Source organism: Mesoplodon bidens (genome assembly GCF_964165515.1).
Source record: "Mesoplodon bidens genome assembly, chromosome: 11".
In the NCBI taxonomy this organism is placed as follows: domain Eukaryota; kingdom Metazoa; phylum Chordata; class Mammalia; order Artiodactyla; family Ziphiidae; genus Mesoplodon; species Mesoplodon bidens.
This window is the reverse complement of record NC_138167.1, coordinates 68,240,714-68,256,251: the sequence shown is the minus strand read 5'-3', so window position 1 is coordinate 68,256,251 and position 15,538 is coordinate 68,240,714. Positions and strand designations below refer to the sequence as shown.

Sequence of the window (15,538 nt, the reverse complement as noted above, 5' to 3'; positions counted from 1 at the left end):
CAGAACAGCTGTAAAAGAGCTTCAGATTTGACTGAGCTTCCTAGCAGCCTGGGGGAAAAGGGAAACTGAACATAATGCCTGACTGATCACTAGGCAGGAAAAAGCCAGGCATTTCATTGAGGGGAAGCAAAGCCCTTCCTAGCACTCAATTAATTTTTCTTTGCTCAAGGGAGAGTTGATGAAAGAGAGCTTGTGGGGTGGAACTGATGGGGCTCCATGTTGAATGATACTTAAGCTTATATGCAGAGAGGTTCTGTCCTCCAGTAATCATCTTCCTCTGGGTGTGTGTGTGTGTGTGTGTGTGTATCTGTGTGTGTGTGTTTTTCTCTGTGTCACCATCTTTCTCTTTTTATCCCTCTCTGTCTCTTTTGCCTCTATCCCTCCCTTGCCCACACCCAAAATGCAAAGAGTCCCCGCTACTCAAAACTCTGCTGGTTTTTAGGAAGTGCTGCTACACCAAGAGACTACGCACCAGACCCCAGCAGGACAGGACTTCCTCCCCACACTGTGCTGGGCGGGGCAAACGGGAAGGGGCCTGTTGTAGCTGAGATGACGCATCCCTGCCTGAGCAGCCCGAGCAGCAGCTGGGTCAGTGGGCCACAGGAGCACAGGCCACCTTTCCCCGGGGGCTTCAGAATGGACTTGTGCCACCCAGGTAAGAACCTGGGCCGACCTGTCAATTTCCTGTTCTGTAGAATGGGGTAATAGTGCCTGCCTCACAGGAATCGGTGTGTAAATAGATATAACACAGATGGGACATGCAGAAGCAGGCAACAGATATTTATGAGCTTAGGCTACGTGCCAAGCTGTGTTGCATATGCTGGGAGTCCCGCGAACAAAGCAGGCATGGCCCCTGCCCTCATGAGCTTACGCTCTGGAGGGGGAGACAGACAGTAAATATATGAATGTACCATGTCAGGTGGTGACAAGCAGGCTGAAGACCAGTAAAGTGAGATAAGGAAGATGGGTGGCTGGAAGTCCTCAAGAGGAGACACCGTTTGAGCAGAGACTTGTAGAAGGGAAGGGAGTGATCCATGTGGGTTTCTGGGGAAAGAATATTCCAGGCAAAGGAACAGCCAGTGCAAAAGCCCTGAGGTGGGACTGAGAAAGGTTGCTTGTGTTGAAGATGATGATGTCTGTGAGAATGATAACTGTTTGGGTGGCACAAGGGCCCTGCAGCCCGTTTGGCCTCTGGTGGGTGACAGTGGCCTTTGTGAGGCTGAGGGCACCACTTTTGCCAGTGGAGCGGCCAGCAGGGGACCATGGCTGAGACCCTACCTGGTAAGCAGGAGAGGAGGCTGTCAGTTGGTACAGGAAGAGGACAGGACTGTGTTGTGGTGTGTTTCTGTGAGGCCGAGAGGAGAGCGGCCAAGTCTCTGCACCCTGCATCTCAGAATGTTCCAGCATGGCCTGGAACTTCAGAAGACAAGGGTTGCCAGGAGCTGTCCAGTCCCCCAGGTCCAGATGACGTGAACCCTGTTAGCAACAGACCCCTTTCTTCAAACAAAACCTAAGACAAAGCAGTCTGAGTCCACTCACTGGGCCTCCCCTCACCCCAAGTGTTCTGGGGAACACAGAGAACCACTGATCCATTTCAACAGCCCCCATTTACAGCTGGAACAAAGGAGGCCAGGAGAGGGACAGTCTTGCTGAGGCAGAATGACTCCCCACCTCCAAGCTCCCTGTCCAGTGCTCTCTCCCCGAACCCCATGCTTCTCCTGGGGGCTTTTGGGGGCAGGTGGCTTGCGGACTGTATGGCTCAGTGAACACATCTTAGGGGCAAGTAGGGGCGCAAGCAGAGACCCAGGAGGAACAGTGCCTGGCTCGAGGTCACTCAGCAGATGCGAGGGTGACAAGAAACAGTGAAGTAATCCCCCTCACACTGCCTGTCTTTCCACCATTATTCTTGGGGTCTTCGTGTACAGAAGTCCTTAGGATGTTTGTCCCCATAATGCAAAGAGGAAACTGAGGCTCACAGAGGTGAACTGGAGGAGAGGACGGAATTGCCCAAAGTCGGGTGGCCAATAAGAGGCCGAATAAAGACAAGACCTGAGAAGAGCAAGAGCCCCAGTTGAGCCTGGGCTGTCAGGGAGGGGAGGGGCGAGGCTCCCCCAGGGAGGCCAAGAGATGAGTCACTGCTTTGCTTCAGGCTGGTCCTGGGACGACAGGGATTGAATGGAGTCACTGCAGGCAGTCTCTTGGGAGATGTGAGGACTCCACTGATCAATTCATCTACTCATTCATTCATTCATTCATTCAATAAGTAGTCCTCTGGTGTGCAGGTCCTGGGCTGTGCAATGCTAGAGACAGCAATGACCCAGCCACAAGCCCAGCCCTGAGGGAGCTGCTGGCTCAGGAAAGGGGGGAAGGGGGAGAAAACCCTATAGGACAGTGACCCAGGACAGATGTGCAAATGGGCACAGACCTGCAGCCTGGGAGGGAGTGACTCTCTCTACCCGGGGCAAGGGAGATCTGGGAAGACTTCCTGGAGGAAGTGGAGGGAAGGAAGGTCATTTCTCTGCTACCCAGACTGGGTCTTACTTGGAGCTCCTTCACAGGCTGGTGACTTTCCCTCTCTGAACTCTGACTTGTCCTCTCTAAGTGGGCACCATCATCCTGGCCTCACCCCGGGGAAGTGGGGAAAGAACAAGGATTTGGAGTCAGCCCGACCTGGCTCAGATCTCAGCTGTGCACCAACCTGCCAGTGGTCATGATGGGCCTCTTCCTTCTGTGGGTTTCAGTTTCCCTGCTCGTACAATGGACAGGATGGTGGCAAAGGGGCTGCCTGCCCTCCTCCTCCAGCTATGGGTGTCTGACACCCAGAAGCAGGTCCCCTCCCCCTAGGTCTGCTGAAAAGCTGAGAGGTCCAGGTAACAAAGCCCCAATGTGACCAAAGACAGCCGTGGGGCTGGTGCAACAAGACTGCAGATTAAAAATAGAGGCAGATGGCTTGGGGGAGGAAGCCACACGATTTGATGCGCCTGCAGGCCCTCTGGGGCTGGGGCGGGGTGCAGCTCTGCTAGCCGCCCCCCCATCTCAGACCCCCTCGCACCCAGACTCTGAGAAGCCTCCGCCTTCAGGACCCCAGAATCGCACCCTCCTCCTGCCCTGGAAAGGGGAAGAGGAGCCAGCTGTCCTGGAAGCCAGGCTGCGAGCAGATTTCTAAAAATATGATGGGAAAGAGGAAGGACAAAGGGGAAGTAGAGAGGAGCTGGGGTGATGGCCGGGGCGGCACCTGGGCACACTCAGCTGGCTGGGCACGGGGTGCGGAGGGCAGCCCAGCCGCGGAGTGTATGGGTCGGTGTCCAAGGGCAGCCTTCACGAGGTGTGGGAAGCACAGCCCAGTGAGGAGTAAACAGAGCTCACGGTGGTGGCGGTTGTTAACATCATTTTAATACCTTTGTGTTTTTTATCATTATTGTCACTATTATTATCATTAAAATCCATCTCCCATGAGCTGCACCAGTGCCTGAAACTCCATCATCACTAGGCTTGGAGTCAGTAGTGACCCCCCTCAGGCTGTGTCCTTGTCACCGTCCCTGCACCTCAGTGTCGTCAGCTCTGAAATGGAGAGAAATCCCCACTTTTAAACAAATAGGTGAAGGGTTGGAAGACCCCCCATGCACCACGGGATGAGTGCCACAGGCTTGGGGCTGTCAGCACTGTTTCAGGGTTCAGATGTACTCAGCCAGCTGCCACCTGTTGGGGTCAGGACCTGACAGAAGGGGACAGTGGACTGAGAGGGTTCAGGAATGCGCCTGTCAAACCACGAAAAGAGCTGCATGAAAAAAAAAAGGCAAGGGCTTCCCTGGTGGCCCAGTGGTTGAGAGTCCACCTGCCGATGCAGGGGACATGGGTTCGTGCCCCGGTCCGGGAAGATCCCACATGCCGCAGAGAGGCTGGGCCCGTGAGCCACGGCCGCTGAGCCTGCGCGTCCGGAGCCTGTGCTCCGCAACGGGAGAGGCCACAACAGTGAGAGGCCCGTGTATCACACACACACACACACAAAAGGCAAATAAAAAAACCGTACCCTAACCCTAAACTGTAGCCATAGCCTCAACTGTACCATAACCCTAACCCGTACCTTAAAAGAAAAAAAATGACAAATAACCCCTCTCTACCCTCATGCCAACCCACTCTCCCAGGAAAAAGAAAAAAGCACTTTCCCCAGCTCTACCATGTTGGCCTTGTTTTTGTTTGTTTGTTTGTTTGTTTGTTTTTGGCTGTGTTGCGTCTTCATTTCTGTGCGAGGGCTTTCTCTAGTTGTGGCAAGCGGGGGCCACTCTTCATCGCGGTGCAAGGGCCTCTCACTACCACGGCCTCTCTTGTTGTGGAGCACAGGCTCCAGACGCGCAGGCTCAGTAATTGTGGCTCATGGGCCTAGTTGCTCCGCGGCATATGGGATCTTCCCAGACCAGGGAAAGGCTCGAACCCGTGTCCCCTGCATTGGCAGGCAGATTCCCAACCACTGCGCCACCAGGGAAGCCCAGGAGACACAAGGTGGTTGGGAACCCCAGGAGACACAAGGTGCCTCCTGGGGTTCTGGCTAGGGTATCTGGGGGGCCATTCCCAGAACTTGAGAACTCAGGAAGAAGGCCAGGTTGACGGGAAATTCTAGGAGTTCCGTTTCAGTCACAGTGACAAATGAGCTGTTGGTCAGGACACAGGGGGATGGAAGGGTCTGAAGCTCGGGGAGGGGGTTGGAGCTGAGGGTATGTGTGTGATTCCTTGGCCCAGGAGGGGAGAGGGGGATTGATGAGACCCCATGGGGAGAGAAGAGAAGTCGGCCTGGGACCCAGCCATGGGATCTACATTGGGGATTATCAATAGAAACACGGAATTCCCACCCAGCTTCTCTCCAACAAGCAGCCTGTCTGGAATCCATGTGGCCTCCAGCAGCAGGTGTGCCCTGGGCCAGAAACAGGCTTTCAGGACACAAGCCCCAGCCAACAGGAAAACAACGAAAAGCAAACAAACAAAACACAAAAGTCTGATCTTTCACCCCAAAGTCAACTAGAGGTGATTGGGTTTTTCCACCGTGGAGCTCAGCCTCCCTTCACTCCTGACAGAGGAGTTCCAGGTCCCAGCCTCTAACGCTGCCTCCCTTGCTATGGCCCTGCTCCTGTCTCCGTGTGAGGGGATGGCCCCTCACTCCTGTCCCTGCATGTCCCCAAAGGCATGCAGAATCCACCTCGCCTGGGATGGAGGCTTAGGTGTTGGCAAACTAATGTTTTGATCCCAGCACTGCCACTTCTTGGCTATGTGACCCAGGGCAAGTCTCTTCACCTCTCTGACCCTCAGTGTCTTAAACTGAGAAAGATCCACTTGAAAGAGTTGTGAGGATTAAATGACATAATTTACATGGAGCTGCTGGCATGGAGTAGGGGTGTTTGAATTTAGAGGTTGATGAGACTCTTGCTTTGTCCCCTGGTGTAAGTGCCACCTCCCTTCATCCCCCAGGAAACCAGGATCTCTAGACCTCATAGTTGCAGGGACGGAAAGGAAAACTCCCAAGTGGGTCACTAGAAGGATGGTACCACTCCTATTCCTTCCTTGTTCCTGAATCCCAGGAGATTACCTCTTGGGGAAAGAGCACCATCTAATGGTCATTGATGTACGGTGTATAGTACATCTTGGAGGATGATGCTCCATCCAAGCAGTATATCATCTCCAAGCTGACACCTCAGCAGCACCTTCCATAGGCTGCTCCATCGTTCCATCAGGCCAGCATCCTCTGGTGGTGAAATGTGTAAGAGGACCATTGGATCCCATGGCCACATGCTCCTCCCACACCTCCTTTACTGTAAAGAGGGTCATCCTTTAGTCTAACATGATGTGTTGCAGGGTTCTGGGTCAGCAGATCAAGCCCTTGGATAGTGGTGCTGGCCAAGGCTCTGTGGGCAGGAAAGGCCACCATATCCAGAACAAGGGATCCAATGTAATCGGTTTGCCACCAAGTTGCTGTTTGGTCTTCTCAAGAAACAATGGGTCTCTGTTGCTGGCAGGTCTGATATTCAGCAGTGGTGGAGAGCCTGGGTGAGTGGGTCCACACAGACTCTCCACAGAGGCCACATTCATTCGTGTACCGTTGTACCAGCACTGGGCTAGCCAGTCAGAAACTGGCTGATGTCAACTGGCTGAGTCATTCTATCTGCCTGGTGATTTAGTGCCTCTCCTGTGGTGGCTGCTTCCTGGGGAACATTAGTGTGCTTTACAAAAATCTTCATACTCTGTGCCCACTCCCATAGGGCCACCCACTTGACTCTTCCCCAGACCTCTCTGTTCCCAAACTTCCTTTTTTCCTTCCTTCTGACCGAGAAGTCAAGGCATCTTCTACTGCCCATGAATGCATGTATATTCTTACTTCATGCCACTTCTCTTTCCACATGAAATAGATGACCAGGTGCCCTACCCAAAGCTCTGCTCACTGGGAGGACTTCTCACCACTCTCTTTCTGGAACACCTTGAGCAGGTCTGTAGTTCAATAGCTGTCCAGTTTTAGTTGTACACAAACACTGAGCCACCCATCCTGGAACCGAATTCAGGCATTTTTCTCCTTTGTCATGAGATCACAAGGGACCCATCCATAAAGACATAGTATGAGCTGAGGGACCTGGTACAACAGAATGACAACAAGTGGATGACATGAGGGTCTGGGTCACCGGTCCCTGGGGCTTCCTGGAGCCTTCTGTCTCTGCTCATACCTGTTCCTGGGTGAACCACTTACGAAGGATTGCTGTTGGGCTCACTTGACTTTATGACTAGGTGGGTCAGACCCATCCTGGCTGCTTGACAGGGGAATCATTACCATTTACACTTGACACAGTGTTGCAGGAGCCTTCCTTCCGGGGGCCTGACCTCTTCTTCTGTCAGTGGGGCCTGGAATCTAAAACCTGCTCAGGTCCACAAACCAGGCAAGGGCTCTTGGATTTTCATGTAGTGACTGCCCTTTGGGAGGGGCGTATCCTTGGACAAGGCAGCTCCATTTGGGCTGAGGTAAGTTCTTGAGGAGGGACTCAGCTGTGAGTCATCAGGAGGCTACACACACACACACACACACACACACACACACACACAGCAGCTGAGGGAGTGGGTGCCTTGGTCCTGAGGGGGAGAACTGGGTGACACAACATGGCTCCCATTATACGTGTGTTTTACCCTTCCCGTATGTCAGATCCTCACTGAGTGTTTGACAAAATTCAGATTTTTTTAATCCTGACCACCACCGTCTAGGTTATGGTTCATGCTTCAGAGACAAGGACACTGTGCAAGTTGAGTTTCGGGTGTGGCAGATGTAACAAAAAGACTCAGAATAACAGTGACTGAGACATTCTCAAAACTTATTTCTCTCTCATTGAAAAGTCCAAGTGGGTAGCTGGTGGGGGTGACCGTGATGCCTCTTCTCCACATGGCTGCCCAGGGCCCAGCCTCCTTCCAGCTTGGCGCTCTGCCACCTCAATACCCAGCTAACATCTCAAAGTCCAAGATGACTGCTCAGTCAACAGGAGGGGAAGTAGGGAAAGGGACCTCTTGATATTCTCTGCTTTTATTTGGAAGAGATCATATCTGTCCTTGCAAAACCTTTAAGAAACGTGACCAGGCGCTTCCCAAAGCTAGGACTTGAGAGTCGAGAGGATTTGAATGGGCAGGAAAAGGCATCACAGGGTGGAGGAGCTGTAGAGGCAAAGGTGGAGAAGTAAGACTGAGAGTTAGACCATTTGGGGGCAGTGAGGAGCAGGCAGGCTGGACTGGCAGGCTCTTGTTGAGCATGGTGGGGAATAAGCCTGGCTGGATGAGGACTTTTCCCCCTGTGGAATAAGGATTCCATGGAGATTTTGACCAAGAGAGTGTTATGGATGGGACAGGAAGCGGGGGGCGGGTAGAGGTAGGTCAGCTGACCCAGGTGGGGTCATATGACCCAGGTGGGGTCATAGCACGTTGCCAGAACATTGGCACACCTGTGTCTCCTTTAATTCAGTTCCAGGTGATGAGGAAAGAACTCAGACTTTGTCGTCATCCCAACCCAAGTCCCACCCTGACTCAGCAACTTGTCCCTTTGGGACCCTGGCCAGGTCACCTCACTTCTCTGAGCCTGAGTGTCTGAGGCAGGCACTGTGAAATGTCCCCCCAAATTCAGTTTCCCCATCTTACATAGTAAGGATATCAGGACCACCCTCTTAAAGGCTCATTACCCAGCCTCCCTTGAAGGTAGCTGTATCCGTGTGGCTACATCTGGCCAATGGGATGCGAGGCAAAATGATCACCACTTCCTGGTCATACAAACAAATGAATAAATGACAGATGCGTGATCCAGTGAAGAAGTAAAGTTGCAGCAAAGGATGAATGCCTTCAGCAAGTATTGCACTGAGCACCTGCTATGTGTCAGGCTCTTTCTAGGTGCTGAGGATACAGCAGTGAGCAAAATTGTTGAAGTGTCTATTCTCATGGGGCTGAGTGGAATGAGCAGAACACAAAAGATGCAAGTAAACAAGATGGCTTAGGGAGTCTGTACCCAGAGGGGCAGAAGAAACATAAAGCTTGTAGGAGGGGAGTGTGGGGAGCGACTGCTTTAGACAGGGCAGTCAGGGAAGGCTTCTTGGAGGAGGTGACATCTGAGCCAAGGCCTGGATGAAGAGGGCAAGCAAGTCATGGTTTCTAGAAGGAAGAGCACCCTGGGGAAGTGAGAGCTAGCTGGGGTGGCTGGAGCTGAGTGATGGAGGGGAGGGTGGGGAATGAGCCAGGGACCACCAGTTCTTCTCTCTCCAGACCCAGGGGAGCTGAGCAGCAGGGAGGCGGAGGAGCTGCAGCGGATCAAATGGCATCGGAAACAGCTTCTGGAGGACATCCAGGTGTGCTCACACTCACGCTCACAAATACACATGCTCTTGTCCACCCACATGTTCGTGCTGACACACCCTCAAACCACACATACCCACAAGCAAGCAGTCATTCACGTTCGCACACCTCCTGACCCAGCCTGGGCCAAGAGCAGGGCCAGATTCCAGCCCACGTGTAGCCTCAGCCCCAGCCCCCAGGAGTGGGGAGAACAGAATTCTCAGGGGAGTCCCCACTCCTGGGTTCAGCTGCCAGGGCTCAGAGAGAGCCAGGAGAGCAGGGGAGAGAAAGGGAACCATCAGTTCAGCACCTACTATGTGCAGAGCCCCACCTGCATGGCCTCAGTCTGGTCTCATCTCCAACCCAGACCTCAGATTCATCCCCCCGAAAATGTAGACCATTTGGTCAAGATAACACCATTATCTGCCCAGCACTTGTCAGTTCACCAGTTTCTCAGACATTAGCTCATCTGATTCTCAGCAACCTTGTGAAACAGGCCCTGCTTCTGCTCCTGGAATGTGCCACCATGCTCGGTCCTGCCCCTGGGCCTTTGCACTCACAGTTCCCTCTGCCTGAGACTCTCCTAATCCCTCCTCATGGCTCCTTCTTCTCCTAGTTCATTCTCAGCCCAAATGCCTCTCCTTCTAGGGGTCGCCCTGTCCACTCTGGCTGTAGTTGGTGTGGGACCCCACTTCCCATCCCAACACGTGTACACCTAAGATTCCAGAGAAAGACGAAGGCACAAGATAACTCCCTCAGCAAGTACTTACCATGTGCCAGGCTCTTTCTAGACCATTACTCTGACCATTTTCTGCATGGTCATTTCATTTGCCCCATGATCCAAAGTCCAGTGGGGCGAGCTCCATGTAAGGAGAGCCTGGGTCTGTTTCCCACCACTATATCCCAAGTCCAATAGTCAGAGCATAGTAGGTGCTCAGTTAATACTTACGAGTGAACCTTCATTTTATTTGTGGGGAAGCCATTCAGTGACTTGGCCAAGTTCACGTGGACAGGAGCTGACTGGGCTCAGAAAGATGCTCCAGGCCCCATGCTGCTCCTGGGCCCCAGGACAAACCCCTATTAGGACTACCCCCATCCCAAAGATCTTGAGGGAGGTGAGGGAAGGCTGGGGTGCCTTTGGGGGCCCTTTCTGCTGCCACTGAGTTAGGGGGACTCCTCTGCCACTGGGCATCTCCTGCCGGGTCAAGATGGAAAAGGCTTGGGGGGTGTCAGGGAAAGCACAGGCTTGGAGTCAGATGTTGGACATGTCCCTTCACCTCTCTGGGCCTCAGTGTCCTCTTCTGTAAATTTCACTGGAATTGCAAAGTCCCTGAGAAGAGGTCCTGTGCCATCTTGTACCCTGTTGACCCATAGCACCTGGCTCGTAGTGGCCACAGAGTCTAGGGAGCGGGACAGGGTAAATGGATGGATGGAGGAAAACCAGAGAGGAGCTGGGGCCTGATCATTGGGTGAGAGTTTGTACCTCCTGCCTGGCAAGGCAGTAAGGAGCCGTGGATGGAGTTTGAGTGGAAGAAGGGCCGACACCAAGCTGTGCTTCAGAAAGATGGCAGCTGGGTGGAGGAGGGCTTGTCGGGAAGTTTTGCCTCAAGGGTAGGACACTTTTCAGCTGCAGAGGTGAGAGATGGGGAGACCAGAAATAGAGTGGGTGAAAGGCTAGGGACTGGGGACTCCCTCACCCCAAGAGAGGAGCCCCGGGAGAACTAGGTATAAACAGAGGCAAGAAGTTTGCCTTGGGATTTTGAGGATATGAGATATTCGGGAAAGGGATCCACCAGGGGGAGGGTCCCTTAGTGGCAGCTCAAGACAGAGGTTTGGGAATCATGCCTGGAAGTGGGAATGGTTGTGTTTGGGGTTGGGGGGTGGGTCGTGAACCCCTTTCTGTCCCAGTCTCCGCCCCCTGACTCTACCTCCCCACCCTACCCCCGCCACCCCACAGAAGCTGAAGGACGAGATCGCAGATGTGTTTGCTCAAATCGACTGCTTCGAGACAGCAGAGGAGAGGTGAGGGGCCCGGTAGGGGACCCTGGGAAGCTGCCACAGTGGCTTCCTGAGGATGTCACATGCCATGAGTGAGAGTGAATGAGCCCAGGCCCTGGTGAAATCAGGGGTCGGACCCCCAGAGGGGAGGCATAGGGGGGTGAAATAGGAACAGGGCGGCCCTGACACTCCATCCCATGGTCTGGTCTGGTCCTTACTTCCAGCAACCCCTCTCTTCAGCAGCAACCCCGTTCTCCCACCTCCTCCACCCAAAGTCTCTCCCAACTCACCCTGACCCAGCCCCTGACCCAGCCCCTGACCAATCGCTGGCCAGGAGCATCCTGGGTTGGGCCAGGGAGAGGGGAATTTCAGCCCCAAGGATGAGGACAAGGAAGCCAGGGGCCTTACGGGGACAGGAGCCTGGCCTGTGGCAAGGCCAAGGCTGGTCCACCTCACTCCACCCATAAGGTGTCATCACCCCACCCCTTCTATAGGAAGACTGCCCCTGGCTCTGTGACCTGCGGTTGGTCCTCCCCTCACTGGGCCTCAGTTTCCCCACTTGTACAATGAGAAGGTTGGTCCCTACATAATCCCCTAGGGCCCCAGGGCACTGACTCCTCCATACGGTGTCCCTGGAGATCCCCACCCTGCCCCTACCAGCCTTTAGTTCTCTGATGCCTCTGATCTCCACCTTCCTAGCCCGGACACCTGCCCGCACTCACGCCCGCATACACACATGAACTGCCCCCGTGCCTCCAGCCCCAACAATGACAACAACATAACTTTTTTTTTTTTTTGCGGTACACGGGCCTCTCACTGTTGTGGCCTCTCCCGTTGTGGAGCACAGGCTCCAGACGCGCAGGCTCAGCAGCCATGGCTCACGGGCCCAGCTGCTCCGCGGCCTGTGGGATCTTCCCGGACCGGGGCACGAACCCGTGTCCCCTGCATCGGCAGACGGACTCTCAACCACTGCGCCACCAGGGAAGCCCAACAACATAACATTTACACGGCACCTAACACTAGCTATTTTCAATGCTTTGACCTCTCAACAATGCTTGGGGGGCAGGTGGTAGAGTCACCGCATGCTATAGATGAGGAAACTGAGTCCCAGAGAGATGAGTGGGACTTGCACCAGAAGCCTGGCTCCAAAGCCTGTGCTCTCACCCACAACCTCCCTGTTATCTTGCTTCCCCTCTAAGCACGGGGCCCCTCTAAATCCCCCTCAGGAGCATCTCTGGCTCCTGAGGCCACAGCTCCAGAGCTGGGCCCATTGGAAATATGGTCTTGTAGCTCAAGAAGGGGCCCAGACCCTGCATTTCTCACATTCTCCCCGGTGATTCCAGCCCCACTTGGAGGCCCTTAGGGAATACTGGCTCTAGCTGAGGGAAGCGTCCTCGGGGATTGGAGGGGTGTCCTGGGGTCCGGGGGCATCCAGGCTGATGTCTTCCTGTCTACAGCCGCATGGCCCAGAAAGAGAAGGAGCTGGGCATCGGGCGCAAGAAATTCAACATGGATCCCGTGAAGGTAGGCAGTGCGGGGGCCGAGTCAGGGGGCCGTGAGAGCTGCATGCTGGGTCCCTCCCCAATGTCCTCTTCTTCCCCTCAACTGACACAATTACCCACTTTACAGATGAGGAAACAAGCCCCGCCGGGCTCAGCATCTTATCCTGCGCCCCACGCCGGTTATGGCTGGGGGCTCCGCCACCCCACAGCGTAGTAGCCCTGGGGCATGAGGTGGGAGCCAGGAGGATGGGGTGGGGTCTGTGATGTCTGTCCCCCGCTCTGTGAGTTGGACTTTGGGCAATGGGGCCCTTAAACTCTGGGGCTCAGTCTCCGGAAGTGTCTACCAGCCCCTCGGCTGGGGGAGCCAGTCCTGGGACGCTGGCGTGGAGCCCTGAGCGCTCAGGGCTCAGCTACGCTCTAACCCCACCCCCACTGGCCTCAGAGCAGCCCCAGTCCCCACCCCTCGCCCAGCCAGGTGGCCGTGGGCTCCTTTCCTGTAGGAGCCAGGACAGGAGGAAGCCACAAGTTGACACACGGAGGTGGGGCCAGGGAAGCCAAAGGGTCCCTGGAAATTTACTGCTCTCGCTTAGAAGGCTGCCTCTTCCCCATCACAGGCCTCCCGTGTCCCAGTGGCACAGCAATCAACCCCTGCCCCCCATCCACACGGACCACACAGACCACACACACTCGTGCACACAGGCGTGTGCACATGCGCTAACTCACTTCCTACCTGATCCTGCCTGAGCGCCCCTCAGGGAGGGGCCACTGAGGGGTCCCCTGGGCCATCTGCCTGTCACTCAGAGCCCTCCACAACCTGTCCCCCGTCTTCCCTCTTCTCCAAAAGAAATAGGGACTCGAAGGCATCATCATGGAAAACCAGACACCAACCCCTCAAACTCCTAAAATTAGATGACAGACTTCGAGTGCCTGGATTGTGGGGAGAGATGTCTGAGATATTGTCAAATCAGAAAATCGGGCGAGGCACACTCCCATTTTCACACAGAAAAGGGAGGAAAGGACCACAAGGGAAACTGTCTACCTCCGAGTGGTAGGACTGAGCAATTTCCTCTCTTTTTGACTGAGCAGTTTTTTTCTAATTTTTATACAATGGACATAGATTACTTGTAAGAAAAAATGAAACACTATGTTTAAATAATATGAATTTTAAGTGGGACAAAAGGAAGGGCTGAATCATTCAATCTTAAAATTATAAATTCATAGAATCATCGAAGCATATCATCAGAGTGTCAGACTGAAGGGCACCCTGGGGAGCACCTGGCATGAGCCTGGTTCATGGCAGGAACCCCATCTCTCTTTGCACGTCTCTGCTGACGGAGAACTCACCACCTTACAAAGGCAACTTCTATTAAGGAGGGGACACAACTTCCCAGAACAAGCTGTGCCAATGCTAGAATGCCAGGCCCAGGGCTCTGGCCACAGGGGCTCCCTTGCTCCCTCCTCCCAGGTCAGCTGCTGGGCGGGGCTACTCACGGGCTCTGTGTACCACCTCCAGGGCATCCAGTATCTCACTGAGCACAAGCTGCTGACCCCTGATGTCCAGGATATCGCCCAGTTCTTGTACAAGGGCGAGGGCCTCAACAAGACGGCCATCGGCACCTACTTGGGGGAGAGGTAAGGAGGGCGGGGCCTTAGGGAGGCAGAGAATGAGGGTGTGCAGGTGTGCACAGGCGTGGGTGAGGGGATTGTGTGTGCAGGTAAGTAAGGGAATGAGTCATGTTAGGAAAGTCATAACTCCTGGGGTTCAGCGGCCTAACTGATCACACCCCTCCAGACCCTGAACCCAGGGCTGCCTGCCTGCCTTCTTTCCTTCCTTCACTCATTTAGAAAACAAGTAGATACTTTTAGTATCTACCGTGTACCAGGCAGTGTTCCAAGCCCTGGATTTACACCAGTGAACAAGATAGACAAAACTCCTGGTCGGGGGGGCAGGCAGGGGGGTTAAATTGGGAGTATGGAATTAACAGATGCACACTACCATATATAATAGATAAACAACAAGGATTTACTGTGTAGTACAGGGAACTATATTCAATATCCTGTAATAGACTATAATGGAAAAGAATTGAAAAAAAGAATACAGATATATACATATATATGTATAACCAAATCACTTTGCTGTGCACCTGAAAATAACACTGTTGTAAGTCAACTATACTTCAGTTTAAAAAAAAAAAAAAAAACTACTGGGAATTCCCTGGATATCCAGTGGTTAGAACTCGGCACTTTCACTTCCATGGGCCTGGGTTCAATCCTTGTCGGGGAACTAAGAGCCCTCAAGTCACGCAGCCCGGCCAAAAACAAAATCAAAAAACTCCTGCCCTCAAGGAGGTACATTCTAATGGGGAAGACAGATCCCAAAATATGTAAAATAAGTTAGACAATTATAAATTCTTTGGAATACAAATAAAGCAGGGAAGGGAGATGAGAAAGTTCTGGGAACCATGCTTCGAAGGCTGTGACTTCAAATAGTGTGGACACAAAGGGTCTCACAGAGAAGGTGAACGTTGACTGAAATTTAAAGGAGGTGAGCATTGTAGCTCTGGGGGAAGAGCATTTCAGGCAGAGGGAACAGTGCGTGCAAAGGCCCTGGGGCAGAAGCCTGCTTAAAGAACAGCAGGCTAGTGAGACTGGAAGAGAGAGAGGAAGGGAGAAAGTTGTAGGTGACAAGGTGGGGATCCCTGAGAGGGTTCTGGGCAGAGAAGTGGTCTGAGGGGACCCTTCTGGCTGCTGGGTGGCAGATAGACTATAGGGGACAGGCGTGGAGCTGGGCCAGCAAGCCAGGAACCCTTCCCCCAGGCTCCCCAGAGGACACTCTCTTTCTAAGCAAGCAGGGAACCCAGGTGGCAAGAAGGGAAGGGGAAGGAAACGGGGGTAGGCATTTTCTCTTGATTTTACAGATGTGGACACTGGGGTTTGGGGAGGTCAAGTGGCTTGTGTGGGGTCACCCATGAAGGAAGTGACAGAGGAAGGATTTGGCTCAGGGCCGGCCATTCTGAAACCAGAGCCCCCCTCCTGGGTGAGGACAGTGCTGGTGAGCCGTCGGGGGGCGGGGCGTCTGCTGTGTGTGGGAGGGCATGGACGTGCACACGGGGGCGGGGGGACAGTGATGTGGGCTCAGACAGATGTGAACAGACCAGATGGTGGCTGGATTCAGAAGGAGGACATCTCTCCCCTCCTTGGCC

At 53.8% G+C, this 15,538-nt stretch overlaps 1 protein-coding gene across 1 annotated transcript in view; it reads left to right on the top strand.

The window, feature by feature from the left end:
* Nucleotides 1-566: 566 nt before the first annotated feature.
* Nucleotides 567-15,538, top strand: part of CYTH4 (cytohesin 4) — a 29,789-nt gene continuing 14,817 nt past the window's right edge. Inside the window, exons 1-5 of the mRNA XM_081248119.1 lie at nucleotides 567-655; nucleotides 8,767-8,849; nucleotides 10,793-10,857; nucleotides 12,291-12,357; nucleotides 13,849-13,967. Of these exons, the coding sequence (XP_081104245.1) occupies nucleotides 637-655; nucleotides 8,767-8,849; nucleotides 10,793-10,857; nucleotides 12,291-12,357; nucleotides 13,849-13,967 (353 nt within the window). The 5' untranslated portion in view covers nucleotides 567-636. The remainder of the gene's footprint in view (nucleotides 656-8,766; nucleotides 8,850-10,792; nucleotides 10,858-12,290; nucleotides 12,358-13,848; nucleotides 13,968-15,538) is intronic.